This window comes from Manacus candei, unplaced genomic scaffold (genome assembly GCF_025592945.1).
Source record: "Manacus candei isolate 608988 ecotype Guabito, Panama unplaced genomic scaffold, ASM2559294v1 h1tg000081l, whole genome shotgun sequence".
In the NCBI taxonomy this organism is placed as follows: Eukaryota; Metazoa; Chordata; class Aves; order Passeriformes; family Pipridae; genus Manacus; species Manacus candei.
In genome coordinates this window covers 1,123,861-1,140,686 of record NW_026138129.1, presented here as the reverse complement: position 1 = coordinate 1,140,686, position 16,826 = coordinate 1,123,861, and the positions used below count along the sequence as shown (strand labels likewise).

At 39.9% G+C, this 16,826-nt stretch overlaps 2 protein-coding genes across 22 annotated transcripts in view; both read left to right on the top strand.

Moving 5' to 3' along the window:
* AFDN (afadin, adherens junction formation factor) overlaps window positions 1-10,667 on the top strand; it is a 124,098-nt gene extending 113,431 nt beyond the window's left edge. For 7 of the 21 annotated variants that reach the window (XM_051811115.1, XM_051811108.1, XM_051811113.1 and 4 more), the window contains 4 exons: window positions 844-978; window positions 3,110-3,626; window positions 7,678-7,756; window positions 8,489-10,667. In XM_051811115.1, coding sequence (XP_051667075.1) covers window positions 844-978; window positions 3,110-3,626; window positions 7,678-7,756; window positions 8,489-8,633 — 876 coding nt within the window. In that variant the 3' untranslated portion in view covers window positions 8,634-10,667. The remainder of the gene's footprint in view (window positions 1-843; window positions 979-3,109; window positions 3,627-7,677; window positions 7,757-8,488) is intronic. The other 14 variants (XM_051811116.1, XM_051811124.1, XM_051811119.1 and 11 more) reach the window with 4 other exon arrangements.
* Window positions 10,668-11,101: 434 nt separating this feature from the next.
* The window catches only part of KIF25 (kinesin family member 25), a 45,899-nt gene continuing 40,174 nt past the window's right edge, over window positions 11,102-16,826 (top strand). The window contains exons 1-2 of the mRNA XM_051811157.1: window positions 11,102-14,629; window positions 15,350-15,415. Of these exons, the coding sequence (XP_051667117.1) occupies window positions 14,555-14,629; window positions 15,350-15,415 (141 nt within the window). The 5' untranslated portion in view covers window positions 11,102-14,554. The remainder of the gene's footprint in view (window positions 14,630-15,349; window positions 15,416-16,826) is intronic.

The following is a 16,826-nucleotide window of genomic DNA, read 5'->3' as shown; positions in this document are numbered from 1 at the left end:
AAAAATCTCTTTAAAACATAGCTCCAGTGAGAAATAACACAGCATTTTTTAGTTAACATCCAGTTAGTTTAACATGCAGTTAATTTCTACTTGTGAGTATTGTGCCAGTGAATATTCCTGTACATGAAGGGCTTAGATGCTGTTAGCTTTAAAGAATCATGCAGAGTTTGGATTGTTGCTCAGTTTTCTTGTCAGTTCAGTATCATGAGCATATATAAACTAGTATTGTCTGTTGGACATCAGTTGTCCATGTGAGCTGTTTAATCTCAGTAGTCAAAGTTTTCTTTCCCTTGTTCTCTGCTTTTTCCAAAACACATCTGCTGCAGATACAGTGGGAGATTTTATTTATCTCCTGAGACTCTTTGCAGACTTGTTGAATGAGCCTGTTACTTTAAATGGATTGATCCTTTGACTAATGAGTCATGATTTTCCGGTGCTTAAATACTAATCCATAATGAAAAAAACAATTGACTGCTGGAGCTATGGACTGTTGGTTCCAAGTATTTAATTTCACTTTACTGTACCTATGAGACTATGGTTGCTGAAGCTGTCTGGAATGTGAGTCACCTCAGTCTTTTGCTAGGGGTCCATATATATAAATGTCTCCCTGTGTACATTGTGCTTTTATGTATTTACTTCTGTGTACCTCTGTCTTTTTTTTTTTCTTTTTCCTTAGGGATTTTAGGAAAATGAATGTAACAAAGCATACTCTTAACAGCTGGAAATCTGTAGTATACCACTTTCTACTGAATGAGTTATTTTTAGATGCCAGTACTTGGTTACATTTTTTTGACTCATCTTGCTCACATGAGTGGCAAAAAATTAAAGATGTGTCTCTGTTAGTTACAGGATGAAGAACGCAGACGGCAGCAGCAATTGGAAGAAATGAGGAAACGAGAAGCAGAAGACAGGGCCAGGCAGGAAGAAGAGCGACGACAGCAAGAGGAGGAGCGGACCAGGAGAGAGGCTGAAGAAAAGGTTGTGGTATTCCAAGTGCTGCAGGGATTCTTGCAGGCCTTTTCTCTTCCTAGCCAGGGACAGCTCAGTGTTGGGTCATCAGGGGTTAAACACAGTAGCCCAGTGACCCAAGGCTTCCTTTTTTCCAGTATAAACCAAGAAGTAATTAAATTAATAGCCCGTTCCTGCTGGCTGGAGTTGACTGGTATTGCGGTAGTAGGCTTATCGTCCGAAGGTTTTTAGCAGTGGCAAGGACTTGCCTTCATAGCCTTTCTGAAAGTTATGGAAGAAGTCAGCTCCCTCCTGTTTTCCTTCAGTCCCCCAGCATGACTTGTGTACCTTCTTTAATATAATGGATGAGTTAGTGGTATTGGATTTTGCTATACCTCAGAGAGGGGACTTAAATATTTTTTCAGTATTTTTAAAATACAAAGAGAAATATGAAATACAGTGGAGTGGTAATGAGTATTCCAAATTGTTTTTATGTTTGAACTATTGGAGGAAGAGAATTAATTTCTAGAAAGCAAATAAATAATTTCAGCAGATAAGTCACTGTGCAGTCAAACAGATTGTAAAAGTTCAGGATTGTCGGTTTCTTCAGAACATTATACATGAGAAGCTTTATTGATCAAAACTAGAAGACGAAGCAGTTCATTTGGCTTTTAGCATGTTTAAGATCCTCTTGTTCCTATAGAATGAGCAGTTACTTCTCTTCAGATTGCCTGTTAGTAACACTGACTTCAGAAAGAAGAAAAAAGCTATCTTGTAGTGTTGGTGGTCATCTTGGAAGATTGAGCAAATATATTTTAAAAAACCCCAGTGACCAACCTTAGATGTATTAACTTTATTAATTTTTTTTGTTACATTATTTTCATGCTTTGTTAAATTGTTTCTCATAAGCAGCATGGGTTGATGAGTAGAAGAGAGCTAAGCTTTGGTTGCAAATGGATGAGAAGTGAGGAAGGTGTATCTGGACTGAGAAAAGTATTTAGAAGTATACTGTAGGAAGCTTAAAAAAAAAGGCAACCAAGAAAAAACAACCAAGGCTTTCTTAATTTCTGATGATAATGCATGCAAATGACATTTTGATCACACACTTGAAAGGGTTTTCACTGACAGATCTTGCGTGAGATATTTACACATTTACAAACTTGGAACTTGGTACCTACCATCAGTACAATGGTTTTAGAGAATAGTACAAGAGGATGAGTTTCATTCTTTACTCTACATGAACAAGACCAGATTTATGATCTTTTTCAGGATAACTGACTCAGTAGTGGACAGATAAGCAGATAAGGTGGATTTCTTTAAACATGTGGATTAAAAATATGGTGGTTGTTCAAAATGTCATATATTCCCAGCAGAAGCTTACTATGCTTATACACAAAGGGTTTGGTAACATACAGTTCCCAAATACACATTTTCATTCGTTACTGAACTACTGAATAAACTCTTGTATTAATTTACCGTGTGTCTTAGACAAGAGCTGAATAAAGTTAAATGTTATTTAGTTAAAGAATAAACTTTTAAAGTCAAAAAATACAAAAAAGATATTTCATGGCCTTCTAAATGGTCATAGCCTTTTATAAATATCATTAGCATAGTTTCTGTTACAAACGTTTTTTTAAAACATTCATTTGATGTCTGTTTTGGAAAAGTTCTTTGTAATTTGCTTTCTGCATGAAAGTAGTTTTCCTGGTATTTATACCAGAAGTGTTGTCAGGAGTCATCTATTCCAAGGCTCTGTTGATTAACTTACATTGTATAAGCATGAAGCAAAATTACAAAGTTCCTTTTTTAAGATGGTGGTTAATTTTAGTTATTTTCCTCTCCCACAGATTCTTTACAGCTGTAGTAAATCTGCACCTTATTAACTGTAGTTACGTTTTGAGTAATAAATGCTGTAATTGCCCTTAGTTCACACAGGCAGTTGCCTTAGTGACCACAGGCATGAGTGCCAGTTTTTTTCATAGTAGTAAATATTCTTTATACGAATCCATATAGATGTCCTTCTTTGTTCACTGCCAGAAAAGGAGACCAAAAAAAAAAAAAATATTTACATGAGATGTTTGTAGCTCAGTGATGGAAAGCTGAAATCCTTCTTAGACTGAAATGTCTGACCAGTGTGTTTCTGTTTCCTCTGGGCTTACAGAGGCGACAGGAAGAGGAATATTACAGTCGCTTAGAGGCTGAAAGGCGCAGGCAGCATGATGAAGCTGAACGAAGATTGCTGGAACCTGATGAGCCTGGTCTGTACAGACCTCCACTTCCACGGGAATATGAACTCCCATCCCCAACCCCTTCATCTAACGCTCCTCCTCCCCCACCTCAGCGAAACACCTCTTACCTCAAAACACAGGTCCTCTCCCCTGACACGATTTATACTGCCAAGTTTGTTGCATACAATGATGATGATGAGGAGGAGGAGGATTCCAATCTAGCAGGTCAGGATAAGTACTCCAGCACAAGAAAATCTTATGGTGACTTTCCTCCTGCCACCCTTAAGCAACAGCAGCCCTCCCGCCAGCCTCGCCCAGTTTCAGATGGCATCTTTCTTTCCAACTCATTCCAGTCATCTCCAGTCAATGCCAACAGTACTACTGCCAAAAAAACCCAGCCCCCACCCCCATCAAACAAACCGAGTTTCATCCATTCCAGCAGCTCTAAAGGTAGACACAATGAAATCAATCATCTCTACAGAACTATCCTTGTGTTTTCAACTCTGGTGCTCTAGATTGAATCGCTTATTTTGTGATTTCCCCTCCCCCCCACTTAATCACTGTTTTCACACTGGTGATCTAACTTAAATCCTGGTATTAATATGAATCCTCCAATTTTTAATTATTTTGATCTCTCAAATTTTCTTCCTCTTTACCCAAACTTTTCAAAAACAAAAATTCCATCTTTCATACAATGAATCAGAAATTATTTTAACTGCTACTCAACCAATTCAAAGTACTGTTGGTCTTGGCTTTCACTTTGTATCTTTCAGTGATTTGTTTTGTATGAATGACCACTGTTTACTCAGGGCATCTGGAAGTGCACCTTTCTTGAACACAGGATACCTCTCCTAATGGGTTCATGGACAGAGCTTATCCTCTGCTTCGTTGTTGGTACCAGGGTACTCTCTTTTAATCGTGTGTGCAAATGGCTTTAAAAATTACCTTTGTAGATGTAGTTCTGAAACACACAAGCACCAAGAGACATAAAGGACATGCAGTTAGTTTCATGTATTAGGCACTATTCCTGTAGTTCTGTTTTTTTAAGTGCAGTTCCTTGCAGACAGGCAAAGATCTAAGTTTCATCTTAGCACTTGTTGCTTTACTCCTTCCCATCCCTTCTTCACCTCTGTGTTTGTCTCCTCATCTTGTTTCTTTTGTAACTCCAAGTGGCCAACCATAATGGAGTTTAATTTCAAGAAGAGCTCTAGTTGCTAGTAGCTCAGCACCATATTTTATCTGCAGAGTACTAGTTTAGCTACACCAATGAAGTCAAAGCTAATCCAGTCTAAGGTTCTATGCTAAATTTTTTTAAACTGCTGCTGTATAGGAGGAATCTTAATATACTTAACTCTTTGAGTATATCTCACTCTAATAAACTTGCAGCTTATTGATACAATACTTTGTCTTTAAACAGCAGCATCTGCTGGCAGCTTTTCCTACATTTATTTTCTTCTATTGCCCTAGTTCATTCTTTTTACTTATGCTGGAAGTAAACAAGTGCCTGATAACCAACTCCAGCTGAACAAGTCATTTTTCTAAAATGAAAAGAGTACCAAGTCACGTGAGATCACAGGGGAAAATGTTTAGGCTGGCTTCTAGCAGAATGGATAACTTTTTTTGCTGGATTCAAGTCTCAGTTACACAGGTGGAAGCCTACAATATGGTTATATCCCTCATCACTTTTTTGACTACCTGATGAATTAGGAAAATCACTTACTTGCTTTATTCAGAAGTATGCCCTGGTCACAGGGAGAATATGAGCCTCCAAATTGCTTCCATCTCTCAGAAGCACTTCTAATCCAGCTGCAGTAGTATACGAATCTGATTTAGGATATGTATGAAGCCACTGAGCTTCCTGTCTGCCTCATTTTCAGTTGAGGCTCAAGCCATCATTTTCCAGCAAGACATCCTTTCCTTTGCAGGGCAAATTGGCTTCTGCTACATTTGGACTGCTTCCAAAGGGAAGTGTCAAAGGGAAGCTCTGAACAGTATTGTGTAGTTTTAGTATTGCTGAAGTGTCATTAGTTTAGCTCACCTAAAAGTACTGTCCCACTGAGGTACTTGATGCTTAGTAGTTTCACTATTTGGAGTCAGTACAGCACCCAAGTTGTGTAAAAAAAAAAAAGTATCCACACTAATTCTCATTTAAAGGTAGAAAAAAAAAGCCTTGTTATTTACCCTGGTGTTGCCTCTGAGATCTCAAGATGTAGTAATGTCTATGGGTCTTGCAAGCCCATCTGTCACTCCTGTCTGGCTCTGTCATAGGTTCCAAATCTTAAAGGAAGATGAGGGAAGGTTTTAGCTTTTCAGTGTGTTTTTGTTAGACTGGAGTATAAGCAGACACACTGGACACTACCTGCTATGTGCTACCATTATAATGCAAGTAGTTCCATTATACCTACCCTGCACATGAAGCCACTGAAAAACCCACAGCCAGTTTTTTATCAGAAGGACTCTAGCTAGGGAACACTGGATATCGCAGAGAATTAGTGAGCTAAAATAAGATTAAAGACAGGGAATAGTGGAAAAAATTATCTTCAATCACTATAGCTATCTGTGTTGTCAACTTGCTCTTAGGAATATTCTGAAATGGCGGGCTTCTGACATGAAACTTTGGTCCTGTATATCTGTACTGAATTTTTGTTCTTTCAAAGGACTTTCTTTTTGTTAGAACTTCTTACTTGAAAACAATTATAGTAGAGTAAAATGTGCCTTCCATCACAACACATAGGCTTCCAAAGGGCCTTGCTTCCCTTCCTTATTTGGCACTTTGAAGACATGTAATGAATTAAGCAACCCTAGAACCATCAGTCACTAGCTGTCACCACCACTTTCCTTGCCTTCCATCATCCACAACCCAGAGTACCATTTCATATATAATTGCATTTCCCAATGCTGCTCTCTGTTAATTTTAATTGAAAAATGAATCTCATGAAAGTGAAATGTTCAGTGGTATTGTGTGTGCACATTTGTTTTTCCTGGAAAACAATCGAAAGGACAATCCACAAAGATTTGGTTAGGGTTTTGGTAACAATTAAGGAATATTGTAATACGATGCTTCGCCTTTAATAGCCTAATTCATAAACCATACAACTAATTCTGAATACTCTTATTTCATAATTTTTAAAATAGCCATGAGAACAGGTTAACTTCACCTGATTGCTCAAGCTTCTATGAAGACTGCCTGCGTAACGTACAAAGCCGTTTGCACAAAATGCAGAATTCACTGTGCAGTTTACCATCTCCCATCTTGCTGACTCTGTTACATTCCTGTCCTTTACAGCTCTTTCCTGTTCTGAGTGTTAACTCTAGTAAACCACGCTTCTGCAAATTTTGCTCTCTTGCCTTCTTCCACTGGGTTTCTTAAGACCATTGGGTCCCTTAACTAATCAAGGAAAAAGCCAACACTCAGATGAAAACTATTATCCTAATGCAAATGAAACTCTGAACCACAGCATGTGGATCCAGACTTTCTAAAGCAGGGAAGGGTAGTACTTACATTGATTTAAGACTCATGTCTGAGAGCAAAAAAAAAGATCTTCATATGCCTGACATACCTAGTGTGATTTGATCCGCTACAAATTTTTGGTGGAAAAAATTTAGCCTAGAGAACACTAACTAAATTTGCCTGTGTGTTCCACTACCATATGTCTCTTCTGAATATTTATGAGAAGTTGTATATACCAGTGGAAGAAGCAAACATTTCCTTTTGTACCAGAGAAGGTTCACAAGACATAACATGTACAATATTGAGACCAGAACTATCTAAAGACAAATCTGAGTCGTGTGCTGACACTCATTTTTACTCTTTTCTTGACAGTTATTAAGAGAATATGGTCTTAAATATAAATTAAATAATTGAAATTTTTGATTGGAAATAAAAGGTTTTGTCTTGTGGCCCTTAGAAAGAATTAATAAAATGTATAAAACCTGTTGTGTTATATCAACCTAAAGGTGCAGTGCTGCAAGATAGTTTCTTGAAATTTAAGTGCAGGGGAGAGGGGGCATCTTCTGAGTAGTACAGTTCACTTAGACTAAACTGAAAATAAAATTCTGACTACTGAACTGCAAACATGATATATACTAATCTTTCAGCTTTTGAAAGAGAGCAGCTGCAGCTAACTTATTTCCTGTGGAGCTTGTCATAGGATAACAAAGTGTGTTGCTCTTTCCATCGATCTCCTTGAACAACTTCTAATGTCTGTCTTACAGATAAGCCATAATAAGATAAAGACCATGATTTGGTGTGTGCTGGATAATCTAAACAAAATGGGTTCTGACTTAAAATTAGGAATAAAAAAATTAAGCAGTTTTGAGGGAGATGGAATTTGGTAGTACTGGTTTTAAATACTCTAGAAGTCAGATGACCCTCTAAATTTATTTCTGATTCTATTTTGAGATTATTTCTTGAAAGAAGCACTGCACCTTTTGAAGAATGCAGTATAAAACTTCTGTGTTGTAACTGCAATCCTTCAACGTACTTTTTCTTTTGCATAAGGAATAAATTCATACACTGGATCTACAGGAGCAGCTGCTGGGGAAGGTTATCGGGATCCAAGAGACAAAAGATCTAAAAGGTGACATACAGAACTCCATGAACTTGTATACACCTGACTTGGCTAAATTCTGCAGTATTTTCTGTTGCTGTTGTTGTATCTCCGTGGGCTAATCATTAGTTCTGCAGTTGGCTCTATCATGGGTTACTATAGACCACAGCTAAGTTCTCCACAGGTGATCTGAAGCACTGCTGAACAGCAGCAAATTTTGACACTACAACTAACTAAACCAAATTATCTACGTAAACTAACAGCAGCAACTGTTTTATGTGTATTTATGACTCTGAACAGAACCTCTCAAGTGGGATTCTTACCAAACTTGCAATAAGTGTCAATAATGCAAGCTGTATATATGTCTCATACAAGCTTTACCATACAGCATACTGAAGATATGCTTTGTCTTCCAGTGCTTTTTCTTAGACCTATGCCACCATAGAAAAGCTTGCTAATTTAGCCGGAGCAGCAATGCTGTGCTAATATAGACAGAACCTTAGTTTATACCTGCCCTTCACTTTGAAAATTGGCAGGCATTTCCATTCATTTTAAGATGCAAGAAATGGTCACAAGCTATAAATTTGTCTTAAGTGATAGCACAATTAAAGGTATGTGTGGGGAACAAAACCTTGCAGAATACAGAGTGGAGACTCTTGCTGTAGTCAAAGAAGCTATCAGTCAATACATGTAATTAAGAATTATTATGTTTAAGGGTATTGGAGATCAGAATTTTAAAAAGTATTTTTTTTTCCCTTCCAGTCAAGATGCAGATTTACCTGGAGCACCAGAAAACTTGACGTTCAGGGAACGCCAGCGACTTTTTTCACAGGGTCAGGATGTATCTAATAAAGTAAAAGCTTCTAGGAAACTAATGGAACTGGAAAATGAGTTGAATACAAAATAAGATTAAAGCACCTTATCAGCTGTAACGGAAGATCTCCAAATTGAGGGATTGAGATGGGGGGCACACTACTAATGAACAGAAAATGAATGTTTTCTGAAAGGAGTGACTATGATTCCTCTATATCTAAGACTGTTAATTAAGATTTAGAGATGTTGCAATAGCAAGAAAACTGATTACTTTGCCAGGAGCTTGTGGTTTATACAATGAAAGCACTGTAAAATTTTAAAGATATGAATCACGTGAAGGTAACTTTTTCTTTTCTGTTTTGGGGGTTAAGTTCTTGTGCACCAGACCAAGTAGCACTTGTCAAGTTCTGTTTCCTGGTGTTTTACAGACACACTTTTGTTTTAGCTGCTGAGCAGAGAGAGTGAGAGTAGCTTGAACTGCCTAAACTAAGCTGTGCACTAGAAAATTAGTATTTTAGGTTGTCTGATAAGAAGCCAATATTTGGGCCACCTTTGAGATTTCATATGCAAGTTTGACATACTGTATGGTGTTTATAGAATGATCATATCAATACAGATCTTACCATTACTTAGTACTGGAATAACACACATTCTGTAGGTAGAACCTTGGAATAAAAACATTTCTAGTCCTACATATTTGTTGGGTCTAAAATGGTTACCTATGAGTTTATCTGTAGTTATGGAAAAGTCTGTATATTGATGCATCCTCACTATCTGTGCTTCAGACTTTCAAAAATGGGAAGATAAAAACCTTTGGTTAACTGTTTCATTAAAAATTACATAAGCAATAGATAGTAGCCTACACTAGTGGCCCTCCATCAGCTAGGACCAAAATGCTGGTAGTATGTTAAAGGTGAGGAGTAATGATTCCAGTTTCAAGGTGAGCAGAACGGATACATATGTTTTCTGACAAAGGCAGATTTAGAAGTTATTAGGTAATTAGGCATGGAACCGTATTGATAAGTCTGTTACCAGTTCAGCAATAGATTTTTTGTTCTATGGAGATGTGAACTGGCATATTAGAGAAAAAGACTGAAGTATGAAGCATCAAATAGAGTGCTGCAGTTTGGGAGTGGGAATGTTAGTAAGGTCATTAACAGAGCTGGTGTGCTGGCAAGGAACCATCACTGCTTATGCCGAGGAAGCAGTGCTAGTGAGCTCTTTTTCAGTCTAGCTGGCTTTACTGACATCCTGTTACTGTTGTACTGAAAACATTTTTGGCAGTTCAAGCTATTTTTTCACACTGTAATAGCCTTATTTAATTTTAAATTGTTAATCTTTTTCCTCCCACTATTTCTTCAGCTATGCTTATGTGGCTGATGATGTTGGGAATAAGGACCTCATCGAAGTTTTTCTCATTGTGTGATGTTAAGACAATATATATTGTGATTCCAAATAAATTTTCTATTTGACAAAGCCCTTTACTGGCTTTAGATGATTTTTTTTCCTGTATCATATTGTTCTCTTATAAATATATATTTAGGGAATTGTGCACACTTCCAGATACAAAGGGGTAGACTTTCACTGCCTTAGGAAAGAAATCACTTTTAATAAGAGTTGTATGATAAATAAATGCAAGTTAATGAAAATTGGAGTGTAAATATTTTTTACGTATTTCAGGTTTCTTATTTGAAAGTGTGCTTTTACCGTTTCACCTGTTAAATATGAAGTAGAAGATTAAACTGGTTCAAAGTGTTAATGAAGGATCTGCATGCTTGCTATGTCTGTTCATCAGGAAAAGCAAGCCTCTCCCAATTTATCTTGAGAACACTAGCAGCCTTACAGTGACAAGCTTTCCTTAAGGAAAAAACTTATGCTGTTGCTGAATTACTGTTGCTGCTGGATTCCAAAAAAGGCTTAGCAAAAAAATACCTATAACCTTCAGTTGAGTGGATTTGGCCGCTATTGGGCATTCGGGTCAAGTGTGAATATGTGTAAAAGTGCTTTTCATATTTGTCTGTGCATTATTATGAAAAACATCAAAACTGCTGTAGTTTCCCATTTCTACTGTATTTCACTTGCAACCTATTTTTAATAAAGTTTGTATTGTATTTAACTTTGCATTAAATGTTTTTTCTACTGTTTGTTATTTAATTCTGTGTTCCTAACAACATTTTCCTAAAACAAAGGGGCTATTTGTATGTTTTGCCTTACCTGTCCTCTTTAAATAAATTTACAAGCAAAGTTAGTGTGTCTCATAGTAAGTAGATGAAAACTGCAAATTAATTTTACATGGAGAATCAATGAAGGAGGCTGATTTTCATGGATCAGAAAGGAGAATTTCTTGGCCTAGTGTTGTTTGATACTGTGGCACTGACTTAAAAGAAGTGATTTCTACAGCTTAACCAACAATGTCTGAAGTAGTAAATACCAGTGGGGCTCATTTTTGCAGGCTAGTCGTACTGTATTTGTATACTGACGTTGTTTTTCTAACAACAAAGAGGAACCTGGAACATGGCTTCTTTTGGAAAAGTAAATAGTATTACATGCAGTCTCCACTCTGATGGTTGTGGTTAATGGGAGTGAGCAGTTTAAGCACTGCCTGGGGAGGGAGCCAGGCTTCAGTGAAGTGCTGTACATGCCTTCTGCTGTAGACGTATGTCCACTGGATTGAGAGCCACCTCTGCCTCCTCCCAGGTGAGTACCTTAATCTCTTGAGTTGTGGGGTCTAACATTCTTGAATTTTCAAAATCACTATTGAGGACAATCTGGATTTTAGTTTGAGATACACATATAAAGACAGGGAAGGAGACAAAGGAACTTCACAAAGCTGGAAGTGTTGTTTAGTATGTTGCAAGTACGATTGCCAGGACCTCAAGTCATGGCTGAAGGCAATCTTTTATCCATGTTTTGAGTCTGTAGCTTTTGACTGTAAGAATAGCCTAAGGAAAAAGAACTTACTTGAATGTAGAATGTCTAGCCTAGAAGAAAAAGGAAACAATCCATTGCTCTTCTGTATGGGAGTCCCTCAGTCTAAGCAAGAACAAAGAACCTGGTACAAGCAAAAAGTGGTGTATTTGGTGAGACTATAGTTATTGCAGCTGTGAAATGTGTCATAGAAACGTTGATTTCCAGACCAAAATAGTCCAGGGGCTGGGGGGGAAGAACTGTGTGTGATGTGCAGCAGTGGTAATGCATTATCAGTGGGGAAAAAGTTTTGGGCCGTGCCTTGCCCAGTTCAGGTTGAGTTTGCTCAGCGAGCACACTGGTGTGATGACATTGAACAGTGCAGAACAGCATCTGCTTTGCATTAGGAGCATGAGTTGTCAGCCTTGGCAGCATAGCTCTTGGTATTTTAATTGATGATGGTCCTTACAGTGATAACTGTGTAAGATTGTTCTTTACCTCCTAATTCAATTAGATAACAGAAGTAATCAAAAACTACAGTGGTAAAAAATGAGCTTCATTAAAAATAGTCTTAAAACACACATAGTAATTGTGATGATAAGAATGGAAAAACATTGGCTCTTCCTCCTGTTTTTTCAACTGATGCTGCAGCGTTTCCAGAAGATAGCTGGATTTCATGTTTGTTTCTTGCCTAGATCTCCCTGACAGACTTACGTTCCTTGCCCATCAAGCAACTTCTCCTAAAATCTGGAAATAGAAGGAAAATCCCTAAAAATAATTGCTGCTGTTATGATGAGTCACAGATCATACTGTGATTTTATTTTTATTTTTTTTTATACAGATGGAACAGTTTTCAGTACTATCCAGCCTTCCAGAGGTGCATAGAGAAATTACTAAATAAGAGTAGTCTATGGATGCTCAGTTTTAGGTTACTAGTTCAGAGTGATAATAAATTAAGTCTTGTCTGTTACAACCTACAGAAACAAGATCCTTAATCTCATTAATAGTGGATGAAACCTGCTATAGGGAAGAGATTAACCATTACACTTCTGAGATGAAGCTGAGTTTTGTTGGAAAATAACATTGTTCTGACTTGATTGCTGCTGCAGGATAATAAGCATTATATATAAAAATCACAGCTCTCTGTCAAGAATTGTGAGTCACACCCCCCAAGATACTAAATTATTCTCCCCAAAATAGCTGATGTTGATAAAATCCTGTCTGCCTTACTTAGTGCCAACATCTTGTAACATCCACAGCATTGCAGCACTTTTGAACTCTTTTTTAGCTTTTATCCGTTTGTTAGTTCTCATTTTTCCACCAATGCAGAACTAGTTGCAAGGACAAACTACTGAGTTACGCTTTTGCATCCCAAACCCAACTGCAACCAGCCAGCTGGGTCTTTTTTTAAACTGAGGCTACAGGTCATAGCAACTTGTTGAAGTTGCAGCATCACAGAAGATAGTGGATGGAGATGCACAGGGCTGTTTGGTTTGGTCTGTGATAGATGGCTTGCATCTGGGTTCTGCTGTAAAGGATTGCTATCCCTTTGTGCCAAACATGGAGAGATTCGCTGCTGTGTCTTTGGGTTTTCTGCTGCCTGTATGAGAGCACATTTGCCATGTTCAGTAGACAGTAACTTGAGACCTCTATTTTGCAGAACTGGATTCTTCTGTAATTATCATGTTGGTTTTGGTTTAACCCCCCCCAAGCAACTGTAGTGCAAAAATAGTGCTATTTCCCACTTCCAAGAAGCTGACATGTTTGTCTCTGGCATACTCTCATATTTTATAGTCAAATGGTATTATGACTGCTTCCAAGATCATGTTAATCTTTCAGTGCAATACAGCAGAGCACTAAGGAATATTACTACTGTATGTCATGTATTCACCTCACCATGTTAGACCCCCAGGCACAGCCTGGATGAATAACTCCTGTGTTGGGCAGCCTCCCAGGACTCCCACACCAGCTGAACCCACAGGCTTTGTCCTTGTCCTAAGTCCAGCCCTAACACTGGCTGTGTTCACAGTTAATAAACAGACCTCTGTGGTGCATCATCCCACCAAGTGTCAAAGCCAGGTCAGCTACAGCTGCTTGCCCAGAGCTGGGTCTAGCTGGGGTTTGAGTAGCTCTAAGGGTGGAGACTCCATAACCTCTTTGGCCAGCCTGTGCTAGTGTTTGACCACCCTCACACTACCCTTACACTCCTGTCCTGTGGTGCAGTGGTGTTCATGCTCTCCCATCAGGTTTCTATACGTATTGACTGGATCCTCTTCAGCTTTCCCATCTTCCAGGCTGCACAATTCCCAGCACACTCCGTGTAACAGATGTTCATATCTCTTAATCTTCTTTGTGGCCTTTGCAGCCTTAGCCCATAGCACACAGCACCAACTGCTCACGGGGAGAAATCCTGTACCCAGTATCAGAGCTCTCAGCTCTGTCCTCCTCCTTCTCGCCCTTTTTGGTGGTGTGAGGCTTGCACCCCTGGGCCCAGGAACCAGGGAGCCTCACACCAGCCTTGGGAGCACCAGGCTTCCCTTCTGTTCCTGCGCTCCCTGCCCTAATTCTCTGCCTTGGCCTCAGAGGTCCCTTATTCCAAGAGCTGGTGCAGGTGGTGGGATCCCCCCAGCCTCTCTGGATGATGGATATGGATCTCTGAGGTCACTCATTCCAAGTGACGCAGCAGGAATGCAGAAGTATCCCCCCCAGCCTCTGGGGATAATGGATATGGACCTCTGATGTCACTTATCCCATGGGTCGCTGTAGGGGACTGCCCAGGGACAGCAGCCCCGCTCCCCGTTCAGCCAGGCCTGGTGCGAGGGAAGCGCCACCCCGCCCTGCTGGGGGCGCCCTGCCTCACGGGCGCCCGGCGCTGCCCCGCCCCGTCCCCTCCCTGCTCGAGGATTGGTGGAGTGCCCTGCCACTCACGGACGGGGAGGTGCTGAGGGCGGTGCTGACGCTCGTCCAGCCAATAGCAGCGCGGGAAGGGGGCGGGCCCGTCACCATGGCAGCCGCCTGGCCGCCGCGGCCGCGTCCCGGGTTAAATCCCCGCTGGAGCCGGAGCCGGGGAAGCTCCTGCTCCGCCTGGGCGCGGGAGCGGGGAGGACGATGCGGCCGCGGCGTGGGCTCGACCCGGGCTCCGTGTGGGCGCAGCGCCTGCGGCAGCTGGAGCAGCAGTTGCGCGTGAGGAGCGAGGGCGGGGCTGGGGCGTTGGGGGGCGGGGCCTGCAGTCCCGCACGTGCCGCGGGGTCCCGGTCGGCGCTCCCCGATGCTGCCCATTCCCGGGAAAAGTGGGCTCCAGGCGAGGAGCCTGAGTCCGGCAGCGTGGGGGGGCTTGTCGGGCCGCCTAGTATGGGGGAGAGGCTGCTCCTGCTGGGGCTGGGATAGAAACGGGGTGTCAGAACACTGAGCGGCTCTCCCGCCTTCCCTCAAGCCCAGCGCTTGTGGGAGATGGCACCTGTGCTCAGGAATAGTTCGGCCGCCACACCATGGAAGGCCTCTGACAGTGCTGCCTTGGAAATGGAAACTTACATGGTTATGTGTAAATAAATAAAATTGCGCTTCTCTGAGAACCGGTGGTTTCATAAAGCAAGAGGGGTTTAAATTGTGTACCTGGTCATTCCCACACAAGCAGGCAAAATGACAGAAAGGATAGAAATAAAGGACTATTTACTCTGATTTTTACAAGCTTGTATAAAAATATTATTGTGATTAGGAGATTGGGAGTAGGTAGTCCTTTGATCCCAGAAGTTTGAGAAGCAGTGGAATGTAATAATGAAAGCTATCCTAATGAAATAATGTTAATCAGAGTGAATGAGTCTGATTACCATTTTATTATCATCTCAATTAAATAAGTGATTCATTCTTACTATTGTCGGGTTTTGGGTGTGTTTTCTTCCTTAGGCCAAAGAAGAAAGAATAGTTGTCCTGGAAACTGAAAATGCTGCTCTTCATCTAAAACTTGCAGAGGTGACTATTAGTTTTTTTTTTTTCCGAAGAGTTCTTAGGAAATTTAAAAAAAAAAAAAAGACCCTGAAATCTGCCTTCCCATTTTTGGATTTTGCACTTTTTACCAGTTGGGGAAATCTATGAAGGGATTAAGGCTCAGCATTTATTTTCTTTTCAAAATCTTAGTACTAGACTGTTTAAGTAACTAGAAGTCATCTTAAAGTTAAATATTTGCTATTGTTTTGAATGTATAAAACTGAACTGAAGGAATGACTCTGCAAGCGTTTAATATGGAATATTGCTTTCTTCTTGCAGGGAACATGTTTGTCTAAAACACAGTAGTAGATTTTTCAGGAACACTTTTTAGATGCAGTTAGGATGATGCTTTGAAGAGGACTGTTCATAGAGTGCAGGAAAGACATTTCATTATGAGTAGACTTACCAGAGATGCCAGGTTGCGTGTCTTCACAGCACTAATGTTACACTTGTCTGGAAAAGAGGAGGTAGTGCTGCTCATGTACCGAGTCACAGAGCACACAGCAACAACTGGATGCCCTCATTTCCTTATATCCTTCTACAGAAGCTTAGGTTGTTTACCTAGACCATTATTGAAATAAGGAGCTGCCTGTGATGATGTTTGGGGCCTTCAAGGGTAAGATTTCAGAGATGTAAAGAATCTATGCTGCTAGAGCAGAGCCAGCTGCGAGTATTAGTGGTGATACAGACTGTTGGCCAAGAGTTTCTAATCTGGGCTGAAACATTAACTGGTTTTGTGACCTCAGGAAAGCCATTTACCCTCCCTGTGGGTTTGTTAACACCCATGGATAAAAGTGGGTTTAACATTTTTCAGAGTCTGACTGGAAGCAGATGGTACAGCTGAAATGAAATTTGCTAGGTATACAGAAGAACACTGTAATTTATTCTGAGAAAATGTTTTTATTGTTTTTGTTCTGCTTTCTAATATTCACTGAAAGCCTTAAGTATTTTAGCTGATTGTTTTTTACCATCACAAACACAAGAAATAAATTATTCTGGTCAGTAAGGTACTTCAGATGTAGGAAGAAGTTGCCTGTGTATTAGATAATGAAGCCTTCTTTTTCAAATAGAGCACTGCTTCATTTTATTGAAAAATGTGGTAAAGGTATGAACACCTACAGACACATGAGGACCAGTCAGAAACAATATCATATGATTTCTGGAAATACTTTGCAATTAACCTTGCGGTAATGTTTCTATTCAGGCAGTTATTTAAAAATACTTAAGAGTCACTTCTTTCTGGTTAATTTGCCCCAGCAATCTGAAAACGTGAGCTAAACTGACATCTATGAAATAGTTTTACCCTAACTGAAGACTATGTAAAACAATACTAATTGAAATTAGTATTATTTAAGGTTGTGCAATGTTGCACAATATCTCCCAGTATTTCACCAGC